Source organism: Botryllus schlosseri, chromosome 15 (genome assembly GCF_051294905.1).
Source record: "Botryllus schlosseri isolate E-star chromosome 15, Bs_hap1, whole genome shotgun sequence".
Classification (NCBI taxonomy): domain Eukaryota; kingdom Metazoa; phylum Chordata; class Ascidiacea; order Stolidobranchia; family Styelidae; genus Botryllus; species Botryllus schlosseri.
The window spans coordinates 10,362,722-10,389,105 of record NC_137250.1 but is presented as its reverse complement, the minus strand read 5'-3'; the positions used below and the strand labels follow the sequence as shown (position 1 = coordinate 10,389,105).

General features: G+C 39.6%; 2 protein-coding genes across 2 annotated transcripts in view; one reads left to right on the top strand and one right to left on the bottom strand.

Annotated features, from left to right (window-relative positions):
- The window catches only part of LOC145457722 (THAP domain-containing protein 1-like), a 474,772-nt gene that overhangs the window by 151,678 nt on the left and 296,710 nt on the right, over positions 1-26,384 (top strand). The window lies entirely within an intron of this gene.
- The window catches only part of LOC145457738 (dynein axonemal heavy chain 5-like), a 57,718-nt gene that overhangs the window by 26,172 nt on the left and 5,162 nt on the right, over positions 1-26,384 (bottom strand). Inside the window, exons 2-54 of the mRNA XM_080336015.1 lie at positions 26,252-26,314; positions 26,014-26,152; positions 25,861-25,952; positions 25,628-25,804; positions 25,382-25,568; positions 25,249-25,316; positions 24,689-24,880; positions 24,488-24,599; positions 23,662-23,830; positions 23,458-23,598; positions 22,816-22,906; positions 22,577-22,762; positions 21,220-21,393; positions 21,008-21,163; positions 20,717-20,949; positions 19,758-19,909; positions 19,546-19,699; positions 18,797-18,938; positions 18,614-18,740; positions 18,112-18,152; positions 17,908-18,051; positions 16,392-16,517; positions 16,117-16,332; positions 15,484-15,642; positions 15,252-15,418; positions 14,767-14,964; positions 13,578-13,785; positions 13,305-13,508; positions 12,558-12,686; positions 12,294-12,493; positions 11,607-11,760; positions 11,370-11,532; positions 11,208-11,311; positions 11,017-11,145; positions 10,767-10,886; positions 10,537-10,632; positions 10,325-10,471; positions 9,741-9,913; positions 9,493-9,671; positions 8,923-9,110; positions 8,672-8,866; positions 7,287-7,529; positions 6,507-6,670; positions 6,315-6,450; positions 5,629-5,821; positions 5,442-5,561; positions 5,228-5,375; positions 4,291-4,421; positions 4,044-4,222; positions 3,828-3,971; positions 3,147-3,319; positions 1,805-1,997; positions 1,590-1,742 (exon numbers count right to left, since the gene is read on the bottom strand). Of these exons, the coding sequence (XP_080192141.1) occupies positions 1,590-1,742; positions 1,805-1,997; positions 3,147-3,319; positions 3,828-3,971; positions 4,044-4,222; positions 4,291-4,421; positions 5,228-5,375; positions 5,442-5,561; positions 5,629-5,821; positions 6,315-6,450; positions 6,507-6,670; positions 7,287-7,529; positions 8,672-8,866; positions 8,923-9,110; positions 9,493-9,671; positions 9,741-9,913; positions 10,325-10,471; positions 10,537-10,632; positions 10,767-10,886; positions 11,017-11,145; positions 11,208-11,311; positions 11,370-11,532; positions 11,607-11,760; positions 12,294-12,493; positions 12,558-12,686; positions 13,305-13,508; positions 13,578-13,785; positions 14,767-14,964; positions 15,252-15,418; positions 15,484-15,642; positions 16,117-16,332; positions 16,392-16,517; positions 17,908-18,051; positions 18,112-18,152; positions 18,614-18,740; positions 18,797-18,938; positions 19,546-19,699; positions 19,758-19,909; positions 20,717-20,949; positions 21,008-21,163; positions 21,220-21,393; positions 22,577-22,762; positions 22,816-22,906; positions 23,458-23,598; positions 23,662-23,830; positions 24,488-24,599; positions 24,689-24,880; positions 25,249-25,316; positions 25,382-25,568; positions 25,628-25,804; positions 25,861-25,952; positions 26,014-26,152; positions 26,252-26,314 (8,172 nt within the window). The remainder of the gene's footprint in view (positions 1-1,589; positions 1,743-1,804; positions 1,998-3,146; positions 3,320-3,827; positions 3,972-4,043; positions 4,223-4,290; positions 4,422-5,227; positions 5,376-5,441; positions 5,562-5,628; positions 5,822-6,314; positions 6,451-6,506; positions 6,671-7,286; positions 7,530-8,671; positions 8,867-8,922; positions 9,111-9,492; positions 9,672-9,740; positions 9,914-10,324; positions 10,472-10,536; positions 10,633-10,766; positions 10,887-11,016; positions 11,146-11,207; positions 11,312-11,369; positions 11,533-11,606; positions 11,761-12,293; positions 12,494-12,557; positions 12,687-13,304; positions 13,509-13,577; positions 13,786-14,766; positions 14,965-15,251; positions 15,419-15,483; positions 15,643-16,116; positions 16,333-16,391; positions 16,518-17,907; positions 18,052-18,111; positions 18,153-18,613; positions 18,741-18,796; positions 18,939-19,545; positions 19,700-19,757; positions 19,910-20,716; positions 20,950-21,007; positions 21,164-21,219; positions 21,394-22,576; positions 22,763-22,815; positions 22,907-23,457; positions 23,599-23,661; positions 23,831-24,487; positions 24,600-24,688; positions 24,881-25,248; positions 25,317-25,381; positions 25,569-25,627; positions 25,805-25,860; positions 25,953-26,013; positions 26,153-26,251; positions 26,315-26,384) is intronic.

Sequence of the window (26,384 nt, the reverse complement as noted above, 5' to 3'; positions counted from 1 at the left end):
CGCCAAGCGCGAAAATTTTTTCAGATTCATTCATGAATTTCGTCATGAAAATTAGTAGTTCTTCATATCATTTCTCATCCCATGTGATCAGATTCACCGGTAGAGTTGGTGGAGGGTCGGTCAGGGCAGGCCAATTATTATTAGTCACTTTGTTGCATGCTGCTCTTTGCATGTCTTGACCTCCCGTCAGGATTGTCGGTATAGTGAGGAGAACACGATTCCGAGTTGGTATTTCTATATGTGGCGCATCTGTTCGCAACTGTACTGTGGGGCTCTGATTGCAAAGTGCGCAACTATATTAAAATCAAAAAATAAAGTCGCATTGAATCGCGCGCTGCGTGAAGAAACTTTCAAGAATAATTAAAATCTTTCAAGAAATCGGGAGTCAATTCGTAATTCGTAAATTCGTAAATTCCACGTCGACGGCCGCCAACACCTACTAATTGAATTACGTGTCCACGGCCGCACAAATTTGCTTCTACGGCCGCAGGTTGGCCACCCCTGTCATACAGGTACCACCCCCGTCATACAGGTACCACCATGTTTGCTTCTCTCTGATCAATCAACACACGGTGCAATCCTTCATCAAGATTTCCAGCCGTTCAATAAGCCCGGTACCCCAAATTTACCAAGATATCAATGCATTAGGATTAAGTAGGTGACGAGATAGCGTGGTTGTTAAACTGGGCGGCCTGTCTATCTCGATATTGAATTCATGCGGGCCGCGGCCTCGAAATTTGAAATTGGCCCGCGACCCGTTTTCAGTTGGCGACACCTGGCATAATCGGTGTCTTACAAAAGTCTATAAGTGTGCGCCGTGCTACAAGTCGACGGTTACGGAATCAAAAATAAGAAATATCGGCCTGGTGTAAATGACCATTGTCGTCGACAAACACCATTATTACCACAAATGACATTAGGGTTCAGTACATCGTAAATGCGGATAATGCAAGTCTTCTGGCTTTGACAAACTTACGCATAAGCTCCACCCTCGCTCGCTGTGCATACATGTGTATAAAAACATACAATCACTAAAATGTATGTGAGCAAGTAGTGGGGAATTTCGGAAGACTGGGGCCGGCGGGCCACATTATCATGTAAGACCAAAAACTGTCCGCGGGCCGGACAAAATCCCTTCGCGGGCCGTATGTTGCCCACCCCTGGCATAGAAGGTTACGACTGTGGATGAGAGTTTTTTAAATATGAAATTCAGACTACACATACAGAATAACAACCATGAATGCGACATTGATCGCGCGAAGCGCGAAAATTTTTTTCAAGTCGAGCTCAGCTTCGTGCCTATTTTCAGATGATTTAACACCCTAAGGAGTGTGCGCCCCCAGTTTGAAAATCACTGCCTTAGAATTATCATGGTGAAATACACTAAGGAAAATATAATCAAGTCCCAGCATTAATTCAATTTTTAGTAGGCATTTTATCAATATTTTTATAATTTTCTTAAGACTCTCGCGGGCCGCACAGAACGGTGTGGAGGGCCGCATGCGGCCCGCGGGCCGTAGTTTGCCCACCCCTGGTCTAGAGGAACAGTAAAATTTGTCATGCGACGAAGGTCTTGGGTCATTCCTTACCTGCCAGATTCTGCTTAGGTCTCGTAAGTTGAACACGTAATGAAACTTGGCAGGAGTCGGCAGCATTTTAGCTTTCGTCAGCTGCCACAAACGCCGTGTGGCGGACACCAATGTCGCCGTCAATGAAACAACTTCTTCGGGAAAGCCACGTTCCTAGAATTCAACACAGAATTCATTACTATTTATCGGAAGACCGCGGCAAAGTTTGCCGTTACTTGGCAGAAATATCCACAGCCGATGGTCGAGAAAATCTTATCGATTGAAGCGTCGGAAGGCAGAGTGCTGTTGAAAATGGCGAACTGACGCTTCAGACGTTGCGGAATGTCGTTTCTACCGCCTCCAGGCTGAATCATGGCAGCCACAAATTGGATGTCGACGATATTAGTGAAATCTCCGGGTTTATCCAAACTGACAAAGAACAACATCAATTTACAGCGACAATTCCAGTCAAGTTCGCTTCACTATAAAAACGTAATCAAATCAGTGGGACCGGTTTAAAAAGAAGTGGTTGACGCAGTCGATAATGCTACTCAAGCTGAAGTAACACACAAAATCTATTAAAAACGACTTCAAGTGGTTGAATGAAATGAAAATGTCTGAAAGTATTCAAGAAACTAGTTTCTGTTTGTATATATGGTATAGAGCAGTGGTTCTCAAACTGGGGGGCGTGAAGCGGACTGAGAGAAACACGATGTTTCTTGAACTAGGAATCAGTTTTGGTTTTTAATTTCGTTTATGTTCAGGTACGTTTGAGCTAAGTCCAAGTGGGGTAACAGAAGAGATGAGACAATAAAATTGCTAAAATATATAAATGCGACATGCTACCATTGCACTAGACTATTTTTGGCAAAATATTCAAGTGAAAATTTTTCGCTTTTCCCAGACACACTTTCGGATAATGTGCCCCGTAGGTCCATAAATGTGCAGTCAAACATTTTCTGCCATGAATATTGACAAGACAAAGCTACAGTCCAATCGAACTGATGTTCACATGATGTCTTTACCAAGGGTTTCTACGTCCGACATGCCGCCAGAGGTCGAAGAACTTGTTGAAACCTTTGAGCGACCACAGATGTCTTTGACTTCAACAGCTATTAGAGTACAGTACATTAATAAATTCATTGAATATTGTTTATGGTCTCTACGTTTGAAACTTAAACTTTACATTAAATACGATTTATTCCTTGTATAGGTGGATAAATCTGCGATTAATGTATTGATTCAGGAATCCGGCCCGCCAAGTACTTCATTGTGCCATATCCGACCCACCGACTGTAGATGTTTCCCACCCCTGCTCCATGTATGATATGAATTTCATATTTGATAAGTCTCTCATCAGCCATAACCTTCCAATGCCATCAAACTATGCGTTGGGATTGCAAACATTCTGGTGGCTCATTTTAATAGTTTTCTATATGACAATAAGGGGGGCGCGAACTTTTTTACTATTGTCCGGGGGGCGTGACTAACACACAGCAGTCGTGACACATAGCAAAACAGTAGCCTACAACACATGATTCTACTTTAGTACTTCATGGATCGGTACTGATCTCTTACTTGAAAAATCCCTTGTTCTCCATCAGCTGCCTGACTATTTCGTTTGTGATTTGATCCCCCCATTCGTTAATGACCGGCATGTTGATGTCATCCACGAACACAGTCATCTTCTTTCCTGCCGGGGGTCCGAACGTCGTTCCCACTCTTTTATCGACGTAACTCTCCACTGTTTTCTGAGCACATGAAATTAAATTACAAGTGAAAAATACAGCGAAGAAGCATAGTTGCGGGCGGTAGTTTTGGTAAGAGACTTGTATACGCCTGGGCGAGGGGGGCATCAGTGTTAGTATGACAACAAGAGGTAATTAGTAGTCCCTTTTTAAGTCTATCATAAAAGGCAATTCACGGATATGTTGTGATGATGCATTCCAGATGATAGGTCCTGAGTAGTCGATAGATCTCTTAGCTAAATTGCTATTGGGTGAGGATAGGTAGACATTTTCCCATGACGATAATCTTGGGTCATGGGAGTGTACATTTCTAGCAGGTATGAAGAAGTCAACAAACTTACAAGGCAAACTGTTGGAGAAATATTTGTATATAGCTTTTGATAGTATCTTCAATTCTAGATTTATCGAAGTACGGTATGCTATAACTAGGAATAATTCCATAGAAAATACACTGGGCGAGACTTATCCGTGTGATTCACCTCACCACTTCAGCAGCTTGAATGCAACATACCTGAAACATGAGAGGAGTAGTAGCCGATGAAAAGTTCAAAGATTTGGTCATATGAACTTCCGGATTGTACTGAATGTTCATGTAGCTCTTGATCATAACGGTTTTCGCGGTGCCTTGCTCTCCGATAAGAAGCACTGCTTTTTCCTGTCGAAAACGTGGAAGAAATGAAGGCGACCATCCACATTGCCTCATTTCCATTGACAAGTAATTCATCACCTGTTTCATGATTGTGTGCATCAAAAAATCCATGCGCACGTTGTCTACGTTGGGAACGAGAATCGATAGATAGTCTGGAACGCTGTCGACAGGATATTCGTATGCGGGCACACGGACAGACCAATGTTCCCATTCTCCTTTATCGTTCACAACGAATTCGAAAATTGTCTGTTCCTTTTCTATGGAAAATCACACCAAATGTGATTAGGTAGCTATTTATATATATGCTTGGTAAACTGATACCAACCTTGATCGATAGTAGGAAGGTTCAAACTTGAGTATTGCTTCTGGAGATCGTACAGAAACGTTTGCACTTTTTCACGGTCCGGCAGCTCCAATAAAGCACCAAGAGACCACATGGCAGCAAACACAAACAACCTGTAATACAACAGGTCTGGATTGCATAAAGCAACAAAGTAATTTCTTTAAACATCGATACATTATTATTACTGTATCATAATCTGTGATTGACGGTCGACAAATGAAAATTTTCTCTCTCTCTCACTCTTAACAGCATATCGTTCAGTATTTCACAGCAATTCTCAAAGCAAATTATATTGCCTGATGGTATCCGTGTCGGTGATCATTTGATATTGAAATTTCATGTCCTTAGTAGACACCAATGTTTTGTATAATCGACCTCCGAGACTGGTATATCGCCACAATTGTTTTTATACAATTTTGCTGGAATTTGGAGGCTATTGACATCAATTTGAACAAATAGTGGATATTCTAGTCCGTTATATGGGTGATACTTATAAGCAATGTGGGAAAAAAATATCATGTTGACTCACATTCTCTATTTTCTGAAAGTCTTGTCACTATTCAGTTTCAAAATTGGACTAGTAGAAAGAGAGAGAGAGATATGATATTCTTTTTCGCCTGCACCATCGAGATGCTTTGACGACGGAGTTGCGATACGGCCCCATGAGGTCATCTAGTCTGCGCCCCCGTTTTTTTTCTCCTCCATGCTATCCGTGATTGCTTAGCGCCTAGCAGGATAGCTGCGGATACCATTTTTTGAGTCTTTGGTATGACCCGGCCGGGGATCGAACCCACGACCTACCGCTCGAGAAGCCGGACGCATAACCATTACACTACCTCGCTCGGTTGGGCTTGACTAAAGTTTATAAGTTACAGCAAGGTAAGTATTTGGTCCAAAGAGCAGATTCATATGCAACTACCTTTCTAGATATGACTTTTTCATGTTTTTATTTCCGTCTTCGCTGTCCGGCAAAAGTCCAGTGATGAGTTTAAACGCTTGTTGAACGTACATGCATTCCAACAGATCCATTTTCGGCGCAAGCATATTTGTCACAAACCGATACAGCGCTGTTAAAAACCAAGTGTCATTAATCCGTCAATTCAATCGAACCTTTGTGTATGCATTCTACATACGCGGAAAAACAGACTCAAACGCAGGTAGAAGCACCTCGCTCATCACAGGTGGTTTATCTTTCAGCCAAGCCTTTGTCATAGGTTCCCAATCCATGATTGAAGAGCTCATATACACCATACCTACCATGAAATATTGACCATTTAGGGAAATATCCAAGTATTTTCAGGCCTATGTTTATTCCAAGACCATTTCGAGATACAGTTGCGGGTGACGCATTGTCGATGTTGTGTGGTTCGAATATGATCTTGCAATTTGGCGCCATCGGTATTCGATCCCCATTAGCTAATGTGAGAGTTTTATTGTCATCCAGCACAGAATTGAGATTTTCGATCCAGATTGCGTCCACAGGTCCATCCAGAACCAGCCAAACGTTTTCTCCCTGAAAACCCAGTTTGATGGGCTTCGTTAAGCATTTGCTTTCCCCACCTTTGTAGCATTTCAAAATCGTGGATAATAAAATAAAACGATTGAATAAATGAATGAATTGTAAGTTAGAAAATACCACATCTACCCAAAAGTGAACACAATTGTTGAGGCTATACTTCGAGAGCACCATAATGTTTTGACTTTATCAACTCGACAATACTCCTAAAATTTGAAATTGCAGTGAAATGAAGTTGAAACGATGAATTTTACAGGCGTAGTTTTGTCGAAAACTAATAAGTAAAATTGGAAGTAGACCAAAAACATAACCACTTAAGTAAATAGTGCAAGTGAGGCAAAGTCTACACAGGTAAACTGAAACCGGCAAAAGTACTTCATTACTGACCAGTGACCACCTCTGTAAAAGACTAGTCAATTACCACACTACCATTGGTTTGCGATTTGTGCATTTTGGTGCATGGTCCTAATTTTGTGTGTTGTGATTTTACCTTCTTAGTCTTATGTGTTCTTCGCCACAAAGTACTGAAAATACCATCGGTCCAATCGTTAGTTGCGACGTCAAGTAATCCAAACATTTGAGAAGCGGTAATGGCTTTCGGATTCATCCTCATCTCCTTGTGTGGACTTCAAAACCACAGGGAAATGGAATTAATGAAAAAACCTCTTTTTATAACTCTTACCTGCCACATTCGGTCATCGCTTTCATCAAAATGTGAATGCAAGTTGTCTTACCCGACCCACTCGGACCCAATGTCATCATACCATGCCTGACCCTTTGGGTTTCGTAGAGTTGAATCAATTTTAGAACCCAAGGCGGGTGGAAAACATGACCACAGGCTTCAACCTGGAACAACAGCGCATAAAATCTAAGCCCATTGTGTAGCGAAGTCATGCGATAAAAATTATCGGTACCGGTACTTGTTAATATTGTAGCCGCCTGCAGTCAACCAGAAATCAGCATAATATATAGGTTGAAATGAATAGGGTATGAAATGCATGTGTAAATGTATAAATGTGTAAACCGTGTTGTACATTGTACATTGTGCAACCTCCAAATTAACAATCGAAATACGTAGAAGTCGCAGAATAATAACATAAAATACAGTAAACGCATGTATTTGATATCCAGTTTAGTGTTTAGTGCTTGTTCAGTGTTTGTGACCAATAGTACTGTGTAGGCATCAATATTCGTCCAGATTTTCGTGGGATTCAAGGGATCAACTATGCAATTTATAATCTACCCGCAACTAATTACTCAACTTATATATGGTATCCAACTATCATAAAGAGAGGCAAGAGTCTCATAAAATAGGCCGATATTCTTCTATACCCCAACATCAATAGCATTACCGGCATGTCAGTTTGACTAAATATGGTCTATCACTGACTAAAAAGCAGAATAATAATCACAATAGCACAATCAATTACTAAATCATTGATCATCAAGTTTAAACACGTACTTGATGCATGATTGCCGACTCCACTTTTGGGTATCCGACTTTGTCCAGAATGATCCCCGGAAAGAGATCGTTGATCAGCGACAAAAACAAGGGTTCGTCTTCGTCGACCAGTTTTGACAGGTTCATATCTCTCAAAATGCGCATCACTATCGTCATCTCCGAATCTTCCGGATTGGCACGCTTGTTCGCACCCAACGTACGCAAGACCGATAGGATGTTACGCAATCCAAAATCGTAATGCACCTAGTATGAAACGAATGATATATGTCACGAAAATGATGTGATCTGTGTTCGGCATGAGTTCCAATTATATTGCTGCAGCAGATATTATTTTTCTTAGGTGACTGGTGGTACTCAACTTAAATATTGCTTCAAGAACTACATTCGTTGCAATACACCGCATAATTTATCTCGAAAGACTTTTTATGTAGGGTTACCATACGTCCTCCTTTAGGAGGATATGTTCTACTTTTTGAAGAAATGTCCATTGGCCCAAACGACCTCATTTTTGACAACTTATCCTCCTTTTTAGCCTAAAATGCCCAAAAAGACTGCGAAAGACATGAAATTTTGATATTTCGGGAGTCAGATCTGAAAAATGACCTTTAATTTTTAGTCAACATTGATAACTAGCTGTATAAATATTCCATAATCACCCATTAACTAGTCCACTATAGTAACTTTTTCAGCCTGTGAAAAGTGCCCTTCTTTGCAGATCTCAAGATATGGTAAGCCTATTTTATGTGCCCATTTTTAAGAGTTAATGGCAAAATAACAAGCAAACAAAAATTAAAATCAAAACCCATTTGGAAAAGTATGATATAGCATCATTATTCCAATACTGCAAGACTGTAGTCTCGATTGCAATATTACTTTTCAAGTCACATGTAAAGAAGTTGAATTGTACAAAATTTCACAATGAGATGTATGTTTTCATGAAAGATGGCAAAGACTTCAATTTCCAAGCAGTCACAATTTGAGCCGAATAGGCCTGAGATAGTTGTCGGCATTGATGCAACTAAAAAAGAATAAGGAAATAGTTTATGGTAGAGTCGAACTAGCTGCCGACATATATGTTACCGTACTCAAGTAGAATAAATAGCCTAATGAAATTTCAGATGATGAATCTGTACTTTTCTCCAGCCAATTGAACTTTTTTCTTTCATTCAGTAAAGATTTCTCTCAGATGTGCAACAAGATGCAAAATCATAACCTATCGCCGAGTTTTGCATTATTCCTGTCATGCACACCTCAATTTCAAGTGTCTTGACACGGAACTATGGCAATTGATTTGAGTTAAACTGTCCATTGTAATTAAACTCCCAACATCCATGATTGATGTTAAAGTAAAAGCAGCACCATATATAATGCTAACAATCTCCCACCTGCTTTGTGAGCTGCTCCTCGCAAAGCTTGTAGAGAGTGTAAAATTTCCTGGACAACTGAATGTTCTCCACAAAGCCGCACGCGGCCAGCTTCACCCTCATAATGATCTGGCGATCCGGCACCATCATGGCCACGAGCCGGAAATTAATCTTCAGATTCTCGGGCAGCTCTTGCCGTCCGGCATATCCTGGATTCTGAATTGTATCGATATTTGTCACAATGGTGACTTTTTGAGTTAATTTGAACTCACCATGGTCAAAAACAGTCCGAATTCGGGATTAAGAGAGACAACATCGCCATCTGTGAAGATAAATTCCTTTTTCCTTTCCTTCTTTGCAACAAGCACAATGGAAATTTGTTGAGCAGCCACGGAAAGTACAGGGAGTTCGATACGGTTGAATTCGTCGAAGCATCCCCAAGATCCAGATTGAGCCAATCCTGTTAATAAGGGGTGTTTGCAAGGCAGTTGAAAATTACACAAGTCAATCATTCGTGTTATCATCATCATCTTTTTGTATTGTTTGGAGAAAACTTGGAGTGCCCCACCATCATAGATTATTCTATGTTACATAAATTCATTCAAACTAGACTTCCAGGAGACTTGGATAGTAACCTCCTGTCGATATCAAGTCATTAAACTACATTTGGGATGTCCAATTTCCAGTGTTAAATATCCTAAAGTGAGAAAAAGGTATCATGGATCGTTCTATTTTACGAAAATTCATCCAAAGTAGACATTGGGGAGAATTAAACAGTAATCTTCCATTGATATCCAGTCGTTGCATTATTTTTGGGATGTCCAACATCCATATTACATTACCCTTGTATATCCTTCCCAGCCCCCTATAATCCATTTGATCCGAGCAATTGAAAACAACTACGTATTTCCCAAGACATTTTCCCATGTCTTTGGTGGTCTCGGTTTTTCCAGTACCCGCAGGACCGGCCGGCGCTCCTCCCAAACTCATTCCGAGCGCTTGCGCCAAAGTGATATAGCATCTGCATTCATAAATTAATTAGCACAGTGAATGAGGCAAATGAAGAGCCCTATACAAATTTGCAAGTTACCTGTCAGTAAGAGGAGTGATCACCAAACGGTCAGTACACCCAAGATATTCATTTTGATAGCTGTGATCCACGTCGGTGATAGACACAATGCATTTGTCGACATCTTCTTGAAAATAGAATCTGGATTGTTTCAGCCATTCGAAGTCTAGCGGAGATTTCACATGCATTCTAACCTGCAAAAATAATATTATTGGAGTGGTCTTGCATTACTGACTCAGCACCACTTTACTGAACTGCATAAGTGTATGATTTGTATGATTTAACCCATTTTGTTGTAATGGAATATTTTTGAGTGTGCAAAACAAAAACAGATGCAATCATTTTATTGAACGTTCTATTTGAAGAGCTTCTTGGAGGTACAGAACTTCAATATACAATTCAATAGTATATTCATATTGAAATGAACCCGAATATTTTCGGCTGACACTCGTCGTAATTGCTGACGATTACCCCTGACGAGTGTCAGCCGAAAATATTTGGGTCCATTTCAATATGAATATACTATTCAATTGTATAAGGAAAGTTCTATCTATGATATAATGTCATTTCATTCATGGGCAATGAAAATGAACACTGAAGCTTACCAAGTCATCAAAGATGTCACGTTGATGCACATGAATCGTGACAAGAGTCTCAAACTTCACACGATCCATCTTGGTCAACTCTGTGGTTGTGACTTGGATCAATTCGTTCAGCATGTCCAGAAAATATTGATTTGTAGCTTGCATGACCTGAAGATATACATAACGTGTCTGGATACTGCTTCTTGTCTTTTCCTAAACTATTTAGTGTATACCTTCTTATCTGACTTCGCATTTTTCAATGCCTTTTCGCTGTCTCGAGTCCAGATCATTTGAATACCGAGCAGGCCGATTTGTGCCGCAAATAGGTTCTGAAATATAAATGTGAGGAACGATTGCAGCTATCAATCTAATGTGGCTGCCATTAACTTCACATATACGGAATGTCGAAAAGAGAAAAATAGTAATATTCAAATACATATTTGTATATTTTATACGATAATACCTGGAATTCGAGCATCTTGAAAGCCGTATCTTCGATTGCGAAAAACGCTTGTCGGATAATGCAATGGATGCTACGCTTCACTTCCTGTAGTAGAGCGCCCAGCCAAATTTCAACGTTCCCCTAGATTGGAGGAAAAAGTCCAAATTTGCATTTGTCACAAAGCAAGTAAGCTGTGAGCAAAATATGATCGCCTTACTTTTGCTAGGCTCTCACGACGGACGTATTATTGACATTATCTGTGTAATCAAACCTGCGCCATTACGGCTTTTTCCAAATCGATGTGTTCTCCTTCCCGAGAGTTGATGCCGATCATCTTATCGTAATCTTTTTCGTTGAACGTCACGGTACATACGTTATCAAAAATGCCAAGCAAGTGAGCCTAACGAATAACGGTAATCTCACACAATCTGTGTACGGATATGCACCGACGTTGAATCTAACCTGAATGCTGTGCGAGTTACTGGCTTGGCCTAGAATCTCCAAAAGTGCTGGATCAGACACAAAGAAAAACCTGGGAAACACCAATCGCTTCTTTTCCAAGTAACCTTCAAGATTCAGATTCAATAAGATAAGAATTGTGGACAAGTTTTCAATCGATCCTACCAGTCAAAGATTTCTGGCATATTTCCAGTTGTTCCAGCAAGTGCGGTAAAAGCTGAGATAGCATTTCATCCCCTACGCAACATTGCACGACGTTTGTGGTTTCATGGGCGCGTTGCATTATTTTCTGCCAAGATTTGTCGATGTTGGAGAACCTTTTTGCTTCCTGAGAATTGAAGGCAGTGCACCGAAACAAGTTGTGATTACAGCACTAGGTGTTGTAATGAAAATGTTACTTACTTGTGGTAATTGCTTGGCGATATCGCCACCGACGAACACGGCTTCCAGATATATCCAAAGATTTTGTACAGTAACCCATTGCTCGATAATTTCCGCAGTGCCAGATAACTTGTTCACCCAGAGTTGAATTTGCGTTTTGAAAGGTACATTGTATCTAAAATAAACGACTTTGTTAGTTATTAATATTGACAGCAACATGTTTTATACATAGCTAACAAGGATCAAGTAACAATCTAGATTATATGATCAGAAATTTGGATTATTTGTAGCAATAATTCATCATTTGGTATATAGCTGGATATGCATCTGACAGGATGTAAAACAAGGCTGTCAAGAAGTATGAGGAAAACCACGAAAGGAATTGGCAACAAAAATTGCATCAAACATTCCGGTAGACCTAAGCATCAGATCAGAGATAATTTAAATGATTGATGGAAATTATCATAAGTGATACATTTCAGGATGGTGTGTAGAGGTATTTATTATTTTGTTATCTATTTTGTGACAAAATGTGTAGGGCATCACACAGTTGCAAAAACAGTCGAGAGCAACGACAATATGTTAAATTGAAGCATCAATTCAATGTCTATTGGTAATCATGACTCAAATCACAAAACAAATACCTTCCACGCAGCTTAACCTCTTCAAGCAATCTCAAGTAGCTGCTAACATCAAGTTTTCACCGACCTATTGCTCATTAGCGAAGCAAGCACCATCAAGCTGTCTTCAAGTAGCGCCACAATCTCTTGAATGTCTTGGTTTTTGAGAAGTAGCTCCCCTCTGCTCTTGAAGGTGGCAAACGTGAATATGTGGCCTTCCCACTCTGCGACTGTCGTCTTCAATTTCGCTTCGATATCCTTCTCCTTTGTCGCTGATATACATATGTCCTGTAGACACGTGTACGAATATTACGGCATTTCGATGGCAGTTCAAATGCAACGAGGTTCCTACTTCAATATCTTCTTTGTGCTTTAGAATCGGTGCTTCCATGATATTTCGCAGGAGAAAGTTATCGGATTCGATATCGAAAGTGTGTCCGGTAAGACTCGCGATTCTTTCCCAATGTCTGGATTTCATCGACTGAACGACAAGTCATAAGAACTGTGATCGGGTGAATCCAAATTCGGGGAAAAGATTAGGCCGTGTCCGTGATCAACTAGAATGCTTGATCTCAACCGAATCATTATCCAACTCTGACATCTACTTTGTAGAAATGTAACTATTTCAAATCCAGTCTTGGTAATAGATTTGACAATATCATCAAAATAAGAATATAGTTACCATAATAATTGTCAGATACGAGATTATTTCAAACCTAGTATTTGCCGCATCACCGATAAGGTATGACTCAAAAATTTTGCAAATAGACATTGCATTGTTCTTATAAACTCTTTTAATGGCGATAGCATATTCCTTTTTGTTAACATGATGCATTGTGCTGCGACTGTGTTTATGGCAATCATGGGATATGTAATCTCCATTGTATCATGTCCTTAGAAAGGGTTAATTCAATCATGAATTGGGGACTTGTACTGTAATTATGAAACACAATTGATTTTATCAGAACTTTCTCCAATACTAACCTACCAATAATACATACCTTTAATAGTGACAAAACAAAAAATCATTAAACACGAAAGCAACTCTTCAAATAAAATAAAAATACGTAATCTGTGTAGCAATTAAACCTAATTCTACCTTGTTCGCCATCATTTCTAACAGCGGACAGCACTCGTTGAAATCGTCGATTTTCTTCTTCAAGTCATTGAAAGCCGGCCATTCCTTCAATCCCTTCGGGAGTTTCCTGCATTTGTTCTGGAACTCCACCAGCTCGGTGTTGACGCTTTCAATGTCCAGCTCTTGCCACATAATGTCATAGTATCCGTCCACACTTTTGTTGACCTGCAAGTACACCATTTACGGCGTTACTACTTCTTACACCTACAAAACACAGTTATGGGTGATACTTACAGTATCGTAAAGTGAGTATAGCTTCGACAGCATGTTGAGTTCCTTTTTGATTTTATGAAGCGAAGGATATTCTGTCACGGTGAGTCCGAACAATTCTTCCCCGGCGGAATACGTCTGGTATTTTCTCCACAGTTCGTCGAATTGTCCTTGAAATACTGCTAAGCGATCGCTTGCTTCTTGTGGCGCAATACCCACAACGTTTGGTCCACTGGAGAAAACCAACAGTTATTCATACCAATGCTTGGACCATAGCAGTCAAGTATAGACATGCTATCAGAATGGCGTATATTTCAATTTCTATCAAGTCACACAAAACTGAAATGAAACTCTACAAAAATTGTACGGTTGTAATATACTGGAACAAAAATTGCCAAATTTACACGTTTTATGATCACTAAAAGTTAACTCATAAAAATGATGATGGAGGAGCTATGAAAAGAAGCTGAAAATGGATTATTTTTCATTTTAGAAACATTGACTAGTCAAAGTAACTTTTTCAGTGCTAGTAGAGGCACTACTAAAACTTTTGGGGAACCATGTGCCACTATCAAAAACCATTGTCTCATAATAGTACTTATATAAGAATCCATATGGTAGGCTTACCATACCTCCTCTTTTAAGAGGATTTGTCCTCTTTTTTGACTTTTTTGAAAGTGTGCTCGGAGGACGCCCTTTTGTCCTCTTTTTTTAGATTTTGTCCTCTTTTTTGAAAATTTCGGTCAGATTTAGAGCAAATTGCGAGTGATATGCCGCAAATTAGCACAGAAGTGACGCTCCGGCGAGAATTTCGGAGTGAAAAACGGTGATTTTAGCTCTGAGCGAAAAGATGACCTTTTTTTTTTTTTTTTTTTTTAGTCAACCGATCGCAAAGTGGAAAAAATTCACCGGTATGAGTATTCTACTCCGGTTTTGCAGGTTGCAAATTTCTGAAAAAGTGTCCTCTTTTTAGATTTCCAAAATATGGTAAGCCTACCATATGGAGTCTATTCAAGACCTGCATGCTCATTTTGCAAGCCTGTCGTCCGACCTATAATTTGGACATATAATTGTCATAAGTCGCAATTGTATGTCTCAATGCAGAACATTCGAAAATCTTTAACATATCACATCACAGCAATGCACAGAACTACAAACGGAGTACCAATGCTACTAACACCAATTGAAATCAGACTAATCAGAAGCGACATACTTTTCTTTGTAGTTGTCGGCGTACGAGTTGGTGTCGTGGATAAATTTCTCCACAGATTGAGTGAGGTTGGTTCTGAACTTCGGCTGAACTGTGATCAACAGATCTTGCGCCTCTCTCGCTTGACCCAGCACTGTCTTCCATGCATATCCGAGACTATCCACATGCTCAGAGTTGCCATCGTCGAAGCTCAATTCGTATCTGAAGCAAAATTATCAGTCTTTTCATCGATTTACCAAGCAACAGGGCAGTCAAATACACCGTGTGATTGAAAGAATAATTGAAGTAAAATAAAAGCCTAAATCAAGTAGATATAGGCTAGTTCGTGAAGTATGGAAGTGAACAGAACAGATTTGCTTTAGTATTGCTACTTAAAAATGAAAATTGGAAAACAGTTCCAGTATAAGATGCATTCATTTCTCTCGGAAATGTGTTTTGCACACAGGTAGCGATTTTTAGTACAGCAAATGCGCTGAATAAACACCGACTTGTTTAACAATCCGTAAGCTTCTTCAACAGGTCCAATCGTGGAATCAATTCTGATTTCTTCGCGTCTCAACTCTTCGAGGGCCGTCATTGTATGCCGGACATCGTCGAGATCTTCCAAAGGCCGCGCCAGTCTTTTGCCAATCGTCTCGACAAATTCGAATATTTCCTGACGTATTGAAAATATAAAGAAAATTCATTGACATTCGTGACAACAACACTAAACTTCATTACATCCATCAGCTGGCCGCATTTGATGTTGAGAGCTCTGCCAAACGAGACCATAGCCGCTTTGCATTCAGTTTTTAAAGCTAGCTTCAGGTTTACGGTGGAGAACAAAATAGGTCCTTCGATGTAGTGATCCTGGATCATGGATATCTTCTCTTCAAATTTCTAAACCAAAAATGTACATTTTTATCGTAGGACACGATTATGGAGAATAAAGGTGTCGCAGACACTGTATATATGTCATAATGAGTCATAAGGCCTGTCTCTTTCAATTCAAGACAAAGAAAATCATTATCACTACTAAGCACGACCCTCAGTACATATCCAAATAAAAGAATTCATGTTCTCAGTTATATTTTGTTTTGTAACTTGTTGTTTGTTGGTTTAGAATTGGCAAACCAAACCCTAACCGCACAGGAGTCCATATTTTGCGGCTCGATGCTTAACAAATTTGGCTCAATGTTAAACCGTAGAACCGAAATTATGTGACTTTTCCATTAATAATTCTAGATTACCGGAACGATTAATTAATATGCACTTCTATACATTGGCCAAAGTTTTGTAAAATCGCATAAATGTGCAAAAAAGTCGGTTTTGAATCCTAACCGACCAAATTCTACGTGCGATGCGCTAACTTACAAAGAAGTATCGGATTTGCTCTTGATATTCAGACAATGACGGCGTGTCCTTCAGGAAATCGCTCAATTTTGTGTCGGCGTCTTTAGCCCATATTTCTGAGAAGTCTCCTTCTTCCGACAGCTTCTCCAGCACTTTGCCGCATTCCAACTTGATGGAATTGACAATGGAAGACAAATGCGACGACAGCTTCAATATCTCCTTGTGATCAGCCAGTATCTGATTAAAGGTTGATATATCACACTTACGAAACGACAAAAGCAATAAAGTGTCGGTACCCTATGCAATGGCTTGATTGGAGACGGAGATTCGTCGCCTTGTGATAATTCTGCCTCCCGTTGAGCATTAACCATTTGCTGCCATTGCGGGAGCTTCTCGCAGCAATTGATTACCGTGTGGACGATCTAAATGACATACAAGTGAAGGCGCGGTCAAAGTGTTCATTGATCATACTCGAGCGGAAAGAGGAATATAACAAGGGTTGCCATACTGTCCTTACTTTCTAAAACTTGTCCTTATTTTGAGAGGCCAGGTTTTAGAAAACTGAACTGTCCTTATTTTTAAGAAATGTCCTTGTTTTCAACAACTACAGAACTTCAATTGTTTTTGCCTGGAGTCCCTGTTGCATAATATTCGAAAATTATGCACTCGCATCGAGATTTTATGACATCATAAATGAAAGGAACTCCCGTGGTGTACATACCACATGATTTGACTTTTAAGTGGTGGGATAGCTAGGGCGACAGTGAGTGGTATTGCAGTTTCCGCTTTACCAAGCTATCGCAGCGGACGTCATTTTAGCAGTAAACAGCAGTACCAGGTTTCTGCTGTTTCATCTATAGCAGAATAAGCTGTGGGGAAGGCATGATTTATTGCGTTGCGAAAAAGGGAGCAGTGCAGTCGGCACTTGGGTTAAAAAGTAGTAAAGCTATAAATCATTCATAAATTTATCTAAATTAATTGCACTTATAGTTTTAGCTACTAGTAAGGCTAAATCTGATTAGTTAAAATGAGCAAGCGTAAAAACGTTATTCATGACGATTCTGAGATAGAATTCAAAGGCATCAAACGAAGCTTGAAGGGCGAGTGTTTCGCACATTGCAGTATCTGCATTTGTGACATTAACCTGGAGTCCATAGCAAAGACCGCTGTTTCAACTCAACAGAGCATGAACAAAAATGCTTTTATAATGCTAACCTATTTTTTTCACTGTCCTTATTTTTGGGTCCTTGTCGATAGCAACCCTGAATATAACAGTTGCCATACCGTCCTTATTTCTCAGATTTGTCCTTATTTTGAAGAATGATGTCTGATATTTGTTCTTATTTCTCAGATTTGTCTTTATTTTCGGACTCCTGTCCATATTTTGCCTATATTTGTGGCAAGTTTGTTATTTGCGACAATGAAGCTGTGATTTGTACTGGGATGTCTTGACCATTTTAGCAACTGTCAACTAATTTAGCAGTTTGTTTGGGTGTATTTAGTTTGTAATCCATGTCGATGGCCACTCTGAATATAAACCTCTACTGTGAATGAGAAGAAGTGGATATTCAAGGCCACCCTCGGGCATATGAACATGCGAAACTTTAGTTCAAGTTGAAGTTCAAGTTTATTCATAAAATTTCATCACTTCAAAACATCACAAGACTGCAACACAATGAATGATAGGAAGATGCCGAAACGACTAGGAGTAGTTTTTGAGATCATAGACCCACCTGGCCTAGGCAATGGAAAGAGGAGGCATGCACACTGATTGTCACCAAAGTCATTTGAAGCCTTTCAATTCGGCTATACCTTGATCAGTTTTTGCTGAATGTCCTCCAGACTAGGTTTTATCACAACATTCGGCAGTGCCAGGACAATGTCCGTCTTCAGTATAGGTGAAGTTGCGCTTTGAGGAGTCTGTCTGTTGAAGCTATCTTGTCCAAACTTCTTGACCTTGAAAGTGAAAAACTGAATTTCGTTGTCATTAGTATGCAGTAGATCAATTCAACTTACTCGGAGCGATTTCTTCAATTTCTCCAGTGATAATTTGATACCTAGTTCAGCACAAGAATAAGTAGTAAGTTGAGCTTGAGCTTCTTGAAGATACAGAACTTCAATATACAGTTGAGTAGTATATTCATATTGAAATGAACCCGAATATTTTAGGCTGACACTCGCCAGGGGTTATCGTCAGTAACTAGCAGAGAATTGGAAAGAACATTGTACATCAACAATCCCATCACAATTCTCTACTAGTTGCTGATGATTACCCCTGACGAGTGTCAGCCGAATATATCCGGGTTCATTTCAATATGAGTATACTATTCAACTAAACATTGAGCTTAATTGAAAAATAATGTAATCACCTGAATACTGCAATTTGTATACACAGCCACATGAACAGTGCCTTTTACCAACTTGGATTTCACTCACAAGGACACATTTTATTCAGTAAAATGCATTCCTCTATCGGAGAGTTATTTTCACTATCATATCCATGACAAATTTTACTCACATTTGATCAAGGAGTCTGTATTTCTTTGACAAAATGTGTTGAGGGAAGCAAAATATAGACAAGACATGCATTCCTGGCATCTCTGACCTTTCAGTTTGGCTTCGTGGTGAGTACAGAAATACCACTCCTGAATTACAGAACTCATCTATCTTTTGTAGCAAAGACATGATGAAATAAACCTACTGAGAGCAGAGCTCGTTCTGACGGCTTTAGCTTTGTAATCAGGAAAGCAACCAAGTTGTTGACGCTGTCCTCAGCCAACGATGTCTGACGAACTAGACTTTGGATTCCAATGCTAGTTTGCTTTGCAGTCATATCATGAAATCTGCAATGATGCAATCAGTAAATACAAGTCTAATCTACGATCTATCAAGTTTGAATCGTTCTCTTATCTGCATTTGGCATTTGGAATTTAAACCCAACTCAGCAGCTTATACTTCACTCAATAACAAAAAGATATCTTATCCTGCCCAGGACTGTGAATAAATGGTAAAATAAAGGCACCGTAATGGCATGTTACGAAAGGAATGATGTAAGGCAGGGGGTGGGCCAGATATAAATACAATATGATTTCTAGTAATTACGAGGCAGAGGATACCATTAAGAATACGTAACAGTGATGGCGAGACTTATCAATAATGTTAGATATCATTCTACTTACAAAAATTGTGAATAGCAGAAGGAAAATCATGTACCAAAGTGGGAAAATAATTTTCAGGTTATTGAATAAATTTCATTAGAAATATCAATGTGTGAAGCCAGATTATGCATAGTTTAATTTTTTCTGACCCTTCTCCTTACCCACTTGAGCTTAGATCAAACATATTGCACTAAGTAAATTAGAAACCCATTATACTGGCTATACAGCATTCAAAATAGGTGCTTCCCTGTGGGCCACAGATTGCACACTACTGATGTATGGTATTTCTCACTCGTTTATATCAGCCGGGTCTGATTCTGGAATCTTTATCAACAAAGTCGAAGACATATCTTCGAAGCGCTTCTCAATTCTGCATTCGAGTATGTCGCAAACTTGTTTCAAAAATATCTCCATTTCTTTCTGCGAAAGCTCCACGTCCTTGATGACTAAACAATGAACGTATAGTAACGAAATCATAAGAACAGAAACACTCGCCAGACTTACATTTATCTGAATTCAACGAGCACCAATCCATTGCTGTCAAGCCCGGCAGAAAGGCATCCTCTAATTGGGAAACGTGACTTCTCATAAGAGGTTGCAGGATTGCAGGGATCTTCGCGACAAGTGACTCGTGCTTTACAATAATGTCTGAAAGACTACAGCAGAACATGAGTACTAATATGTTTCACAAGATAAGACATTAGTACTGAATTCATTTGATATCCTGACTGGTTAATTTCTTCACTAAATTTTATGTGATGGGATAATTAAGTCGGAAATTCAACTTGAGTCAAAGCAAAGATATAATCTCAATGCAAGCCATGTTGCAAGACTGAGATGAATTATATTCTTATTTGAAATAGTGAATCACCAATTGAATATGTTATGTGTTGTTTACCAACCAACAGTTGTACTGTGTAGGCCTACTGTACACACATTCAAATTATAACTTGGACGACTTAAAATTGCGATTGAGTCATAAATCAAGTAACGCTGAACGAGCTTTGAGCTTTGAAACGAGTATAAGTTAATATTGCTAATTGCTATATTACATTTGACGTAGAAGGACAGATACTGGAGATTTGCAAGTCAGACAAAGACATCTAAGGAGCAGTAGGCGTGAAAAATATAAGTTGAAGGTGGGGTAGTCAATAAGTCTATTGCTATCAACCGAGGGCAGTATTGGTAGGTTGTGTGACATTATACAATAGACCTCAGCCTATCATATGCCCTGTCTTATTATTGATATGCACGGCAGCCAATCAGATGACATACTAACTTTGCCTCCAAGTTAGGACACTGCGCATGGGTAAAAGATCGGTTATGACAAAAAATGAGCATAAATGAAACAATTGTACATGTAGATCACTTTGATTTGATCATTTTGTAAGGTAGATTACACGCTGGAAAAGTGTGAGCGCCCCTGTGTTGAGGGACAAAATCAGAACGAAAACTTTCCGTACCAGTCGTGCTTTCTCTTCAAATTCTTTTCGTTCAATGCCGCAACTCTGTAAGCAAAGTTGGGAATGTCCAATCCAAGAGACTTGATGTGTCTCGTCTCAGCGAACAGTTCCAGAATTTTTGGATCAAAATTAACGTGAAACGTTTTCAGCTCGGGATGGCGAACCAGCAGCGAAGACATGAGACAGGCCTTGTCAGTTTCCACTCCCCGACACCAAGCATTGTGCAGGAGAACCTTATGCAGGGTAAACGTGAGAGGCATGACATGATAATATTTATCGATTGTAACCTACTTCGTATTCCAAAAGGCAAGCCCCCATTTTGTTGTACGCGCGGATGACAGGTTTAGCTTCTGCGCTTTTTATCACAAATTCCTTCTCTTTCATGGCGTTCATGGCCGTTTCCAAGCGGCGCCAAAGTTGACGGGACCACATGATTCTGCCAGAAATCTGACGAAAAGGAGACATGTGATTTTCGAACGATTCTCCATCGCGACTTTACCAACCGGGGGCATGTTCCTGGCAATCGGAGGTTCTTTGCATTGGCGGTTGTAAATTTTCTTGGTGTTGTCGATCTCTTTGTAGAAGTTGTGTATGATCTTGCCGTATTTCTCCCAGAGTTGCAGTTTTATTCCTTTTATCAATTCGAATTTTGTCATGAGCCGGAAACCTTCCGTCGTCTGAGATGATTTAAGGAAGTTAGATATGAACGGATTGTGCGACAAACAATGGGAAGTAGTGGTCAAAGCGGTAATTGATCATATTCATCAAAATGTAGGAATATTTCATACTTTTACTCAGATGCAAGATATTATCAGGGTTGTAATGACTCGAGTCGGGCTCGAGTCGCAATTTTCTGTTGACTCAAATTGATCCGAGTCATTTTCCTAAAAATGGAACATTACTCGACTCGAGTCAATTTGTGTATTGACTTGACTTGTACTCGAGTCATTACGGATGACTCGAGTCAATTTGTGTATTGACTTGACTTGAACTCGAGTCATTACGGATGACTCGACCAAGTCGTATGACTCGACACATTCTATATGACCTATTCAATTCTCGTATATCATGGAAATGAATTGAAAAATAGGCCCAGAAAATAGGCCCTTTTCTCTGTTTGGATAAACACGTTTAGAGTAAGAAAAATGAGTATATTATGAATCCGAGGCGTTCAATATCAGTTTCACATAAGTGAGTTGAACCTGACTTGGACTTGAACACTAGGACTTGGACTCGGAGTCGACTAGGTGTTGAATTGAAAATGACTCGACTTGACTCGAGTCAAAACTGTAAAAATCAAACTGACTTGTGACGCGGAACCTTGTGACTTGGTTACAACCCTGGTTATAAGTGGCAATTTGTTAAGACACACCTAGACTCCTTCAAGCAGATGTAGAAAACATATATTGAAACTGAAGAAATTACTTTCGAGTAGATTGTGACAAGATGCTTGCAGACTTATCTCTTGCTAGTCACAGTATTCAAAATGACAATATGTACTATTGCAATTAACGCAGAATCACTAATGAGGTCATGAAGAAGTGGAATTAGGAAACTATATTTTGTTACAGTAATACAAGGGCTACATTGCCGAGTTATGATAATTTCACTCAATTCAGTGATCCAAATCTATCCAAACACTAATTTCTACTTGTGAAATCTATAATTTCGAAGTAAGTAGCTTAGCATTATAAATAGCCAAAGTAGAAGTGAAAGTAGTCTTGAAACAGGCAAATGGTACATGAGTTCTTTGTGAAAAAGTAGAAGTACTTTGTGACTGACCACCTTTGACAAAGGAGAGGTATAATCACAAACGCTCAATCGATTTTCGAATCATAACTCAAAGTATGGACAACTCACAGCCATGGTTCTCTCGAAGGTTTGATTCAGCAAATTCTGTATGCCTTCTTCAAGGCTACATATCTGTGACTTGAAGTCCATGTATTCCGTATCGAATTCGTGAGATCGATGGTTCAGGTGATCGTAACTCTTTTTTTTGACGTTGGCGACAATGGTCTTGTATTTCATCGCAAAGCTTTCAAGACCCTGAAATAGGAATTGGTCTTGAAAGTGAATGACATTGAATTCGGGAGATTTACCTGGATTTTAATGCTGCCTAAATCCGTTAGGTCTTCCATTGTCATTGCCATGTCTTTGATTTGACTAATTCGACTGCAGAAAATGTCGAACCTGCCATAAATGAAATTTATAGTCGAATTTATAGCTTAGATTTAATAGATATATCAAATTGGACATTCAATCTGTCTATTACTATATTATTCGGGTCTCAATTCGATTTTCCGTCTGCCACAATTTGGATGTGCATATTATTTTCTTGTATTGGTTTTGGGCAAGTTATTGAGGTTAATTCTATGTGGAGTGGAGTGTGATGCCACTGCATATACGACCAAGTCAATCTATAACATAAAACTAGTCAAGATAGACGCAGTTCTGTGCGAAGCAACAAGCAGATATAAAAGATGGAAAAAAAATTTCATAGGCCCGCAGCTAAAGGTTCCTGTGGACTAATTTCTTGTCTATAGCAAGGAACTTTCAGCTTTTCAAAGTGCATGAGCACTGAGCAGATTGCTGTCACCTACAATAGATTAGTTGACAATTGCCAATCGCAGTTGAAATGGTTCAAGGCAATTCATCAAGTGAAATGTTGCTTAGTCATAGATATGTATCAGTTATGAGATACCACTTTCACGACCATTTGCAATCCTAAAACCTCTTCATACCGTCCGAAGATATAGTTTTCGCTGAATTCAAACTGTCGTTGAGAAGGATTTTGCTGCAGTGTGGTTTTCGTTTTCTGAAAATGCCGCTGGTACGATTTATTGAGATGGAGGCATTCGTCGATCCTTTTGATCAGCTCCGGCCTATGCAGCGGAAAAACAGGGAAATGACGCTCTCCGCTTTGAATCCAAGTATAACGAATGTACCTTGGATGATCCCATATTTTTCCGACGTCCTTGTAAATATAAGCCTTGCAAGTGGAAACCATTTGATTTGTGATTTTTACAAAAAGTGAGGTCATCCTCTCAGACGTGTTGTAGTACTGGGATATGCTGTAGATCATTTTCACTGTGTTCATGAGCGATGGGACATGTTCTAGACAGACAAATAGCCGGCATGTCAACAGCTACAAGTTGGGATGCATGAAATATTGCAGGAAAACTAAAGTTGTTTAAGGACATCTGTGTAAATCTTTTTTTGGTACATAAAAATGGGCATAAAAGTGACCAAGTTGTATTTGGGTCAGAGTTATTATCAGTCCTTTCTTGCAAGTATCATTTGTTTGTTCATCATAAAATTTCAGAACATACCATAACATATTACAAATAATATCATATAGCACAGTGATTCTCAAACTTTTTTAGGCAAGCTCCCCTTTATGATAGTGAAAAATTTCGCGCCCCCCTCATCGTGATATCACAAAATATCAAAGAGAGCAACCGGGATGCTAGCAATCCCAAAGGATTGTTTAATGGCATTGAAGGTTATTGCTGTTCATGAGAGAATTCTCAAATATTAAATTCGGACAATAGACAGAGCAATAGCCATGAGGTGGAGGTAAATCGCGCGAAACGCGAAAAGTAACTGCGGCTTCACGCCCCTCAAGGGGGGCGCCCCCCCCCCACCAGTTTGAGAACCACTGATATAGTACCAGTGTAAGGTACAACATTTACTTTATTGTCAAGACGTGGCTGACTAGTGGACTTGTCGTCAACGGTTACACAATTTGTAGTCCTCAAAATTAATACTCACCGATCAGATCTAATGGGGTACATTTAACCAGGGGTCCAAAATATTTATCCAATGTGTAAAGGTAGCGAACATTGTCCTTGGCTTCATTTGTAGAATCAGTGATTTGGGCATCCTATTGAAATAAGTTGGAATTGGAAATTGGCGGTAATAGCTCCATCATTTCGCTACAGAAATGGTTTTAACAATCCAAACCATATTTACCATCTCTCTCCATCTTTTCACACTCTTTGACCTAGCTGATATGAGCGCTGTGGTTACTGCTCGGACCCTGGGATCTCGTATTTCGGTTAACAACCCGTCAAATTGAGCCGTTCGCCTTTTCCAATGCTCAAGCTCGGCAGATGGACCACAATCGTCGGCTTCGCAGAGTATTTGTTCACTCGTTACAAGGACCTGTATTTATTTAAGAAATGTAAGAATCTGCAGGTTGTACAGATTGTGCGGCCTTCTGTCACATGCTTTATAAGGCAATTATGTTACATGGCAATATTTGATACAGACATATCAACACATAGTTACTTCTAAGACATAAAAGAAAATATTTCAGGGTGCTGGTGTTTTTCCATGTAAAATCATTCCCAGTAAAACCTAACAATCACTACAGTCTCTAATAAAATGAGATATTGAAGAAACCAGTCTGTTGTTTTATTCCACAGCCCACAGCAACAGTTTGATCATTATGACCTGTGAGATAATTACTTAACAAAGCTACCTATGATTTGACCCTTTTTACCAGTATGACTTTCCTAAATCAATAAGACCTGTTCAATTTCCTTGGTCCATATTTCAAACTGCTTCTCAAAAAGTTCCAAAGTCTGCGGTTCCATCACTGTAAAAATAGCACAATGTTGATATTCTTTTCGAATAACTTTCAAAATTCCGCAACATTCTTACCAAGAGTAGCCAACTGGCTCGGTGCAAGGGACTTTACATCCATCCCGAGATCGATATGAGTAAGTTTAACGCTCTGGCTATTCAAGCTCGCGCTGGCATTGGACAGGCATTGGATGAATCGATCCATTTCCTCAAGGAACCAGGAACGGATTTCGTCAAGTCGTTTCCCTTTCAAAACTCCCCAGTTCTATAAAAAAGTTTTTGACGCTATAAAGCTCACAAAACACCTCCATGAATGGTGCATACCTTGGTAACCTCTAGATGAGGATATATCACCCTCGCAAGATAGAATCTGACTGCCTCCAAAAGGTTTCCATTCTCTACTTCGAAATTTCCAAAGTACGCATCGCGATGGATGTTGCTTGTATCAATAGCTATCTCATTAGAAACGCGAATGAAGAATAGACACCACCCGGTAAGAGGCTGAAGGTTACATCACAACTTTAATTTGTGGCCTCGAAGCCGTTCACAATATGTACCTCTTTATCACCAGTCGTGAGGAACAGATATTTCTTAGAAACAGTAGATGAAGAAATGCCAGCCTGATCACTTTTCTCCTGTGAACTCGAGCCTGTACAAAATTTCAAAATTACAAAACGAATGAATGGTGTGCAAATAATTGATAGATTGACCCGCAACTGTCGGCTTGAGTGTTCTCTCTGGTTTATTGGTTCTCTTCTCCTCCGTGATCCAAGAGGGAGGATGTTCTTGATAGAACAGGATCAGTACTCGGCTTCCTCCAACACGAAAAAAGTCCTCAATGTATCCGAACTGCAAGTATGGATTAGAATGTTACTGTAGCCAAGTACGTATGTGACCATGGACATTGTGCAGTGTGCTGTCTCAGTGTTGCTGTTTTTTCGCACATACATTTGGATCTTTGAGTAGGATTCTTTCGACTTCATGAGAATCGATGTCAATAGTACCACCAACCTGTTATAATAAAGAAATCATAGGCATCATGAAACCAAACCTTGCTCATAATATTATAAAAGATAGTATT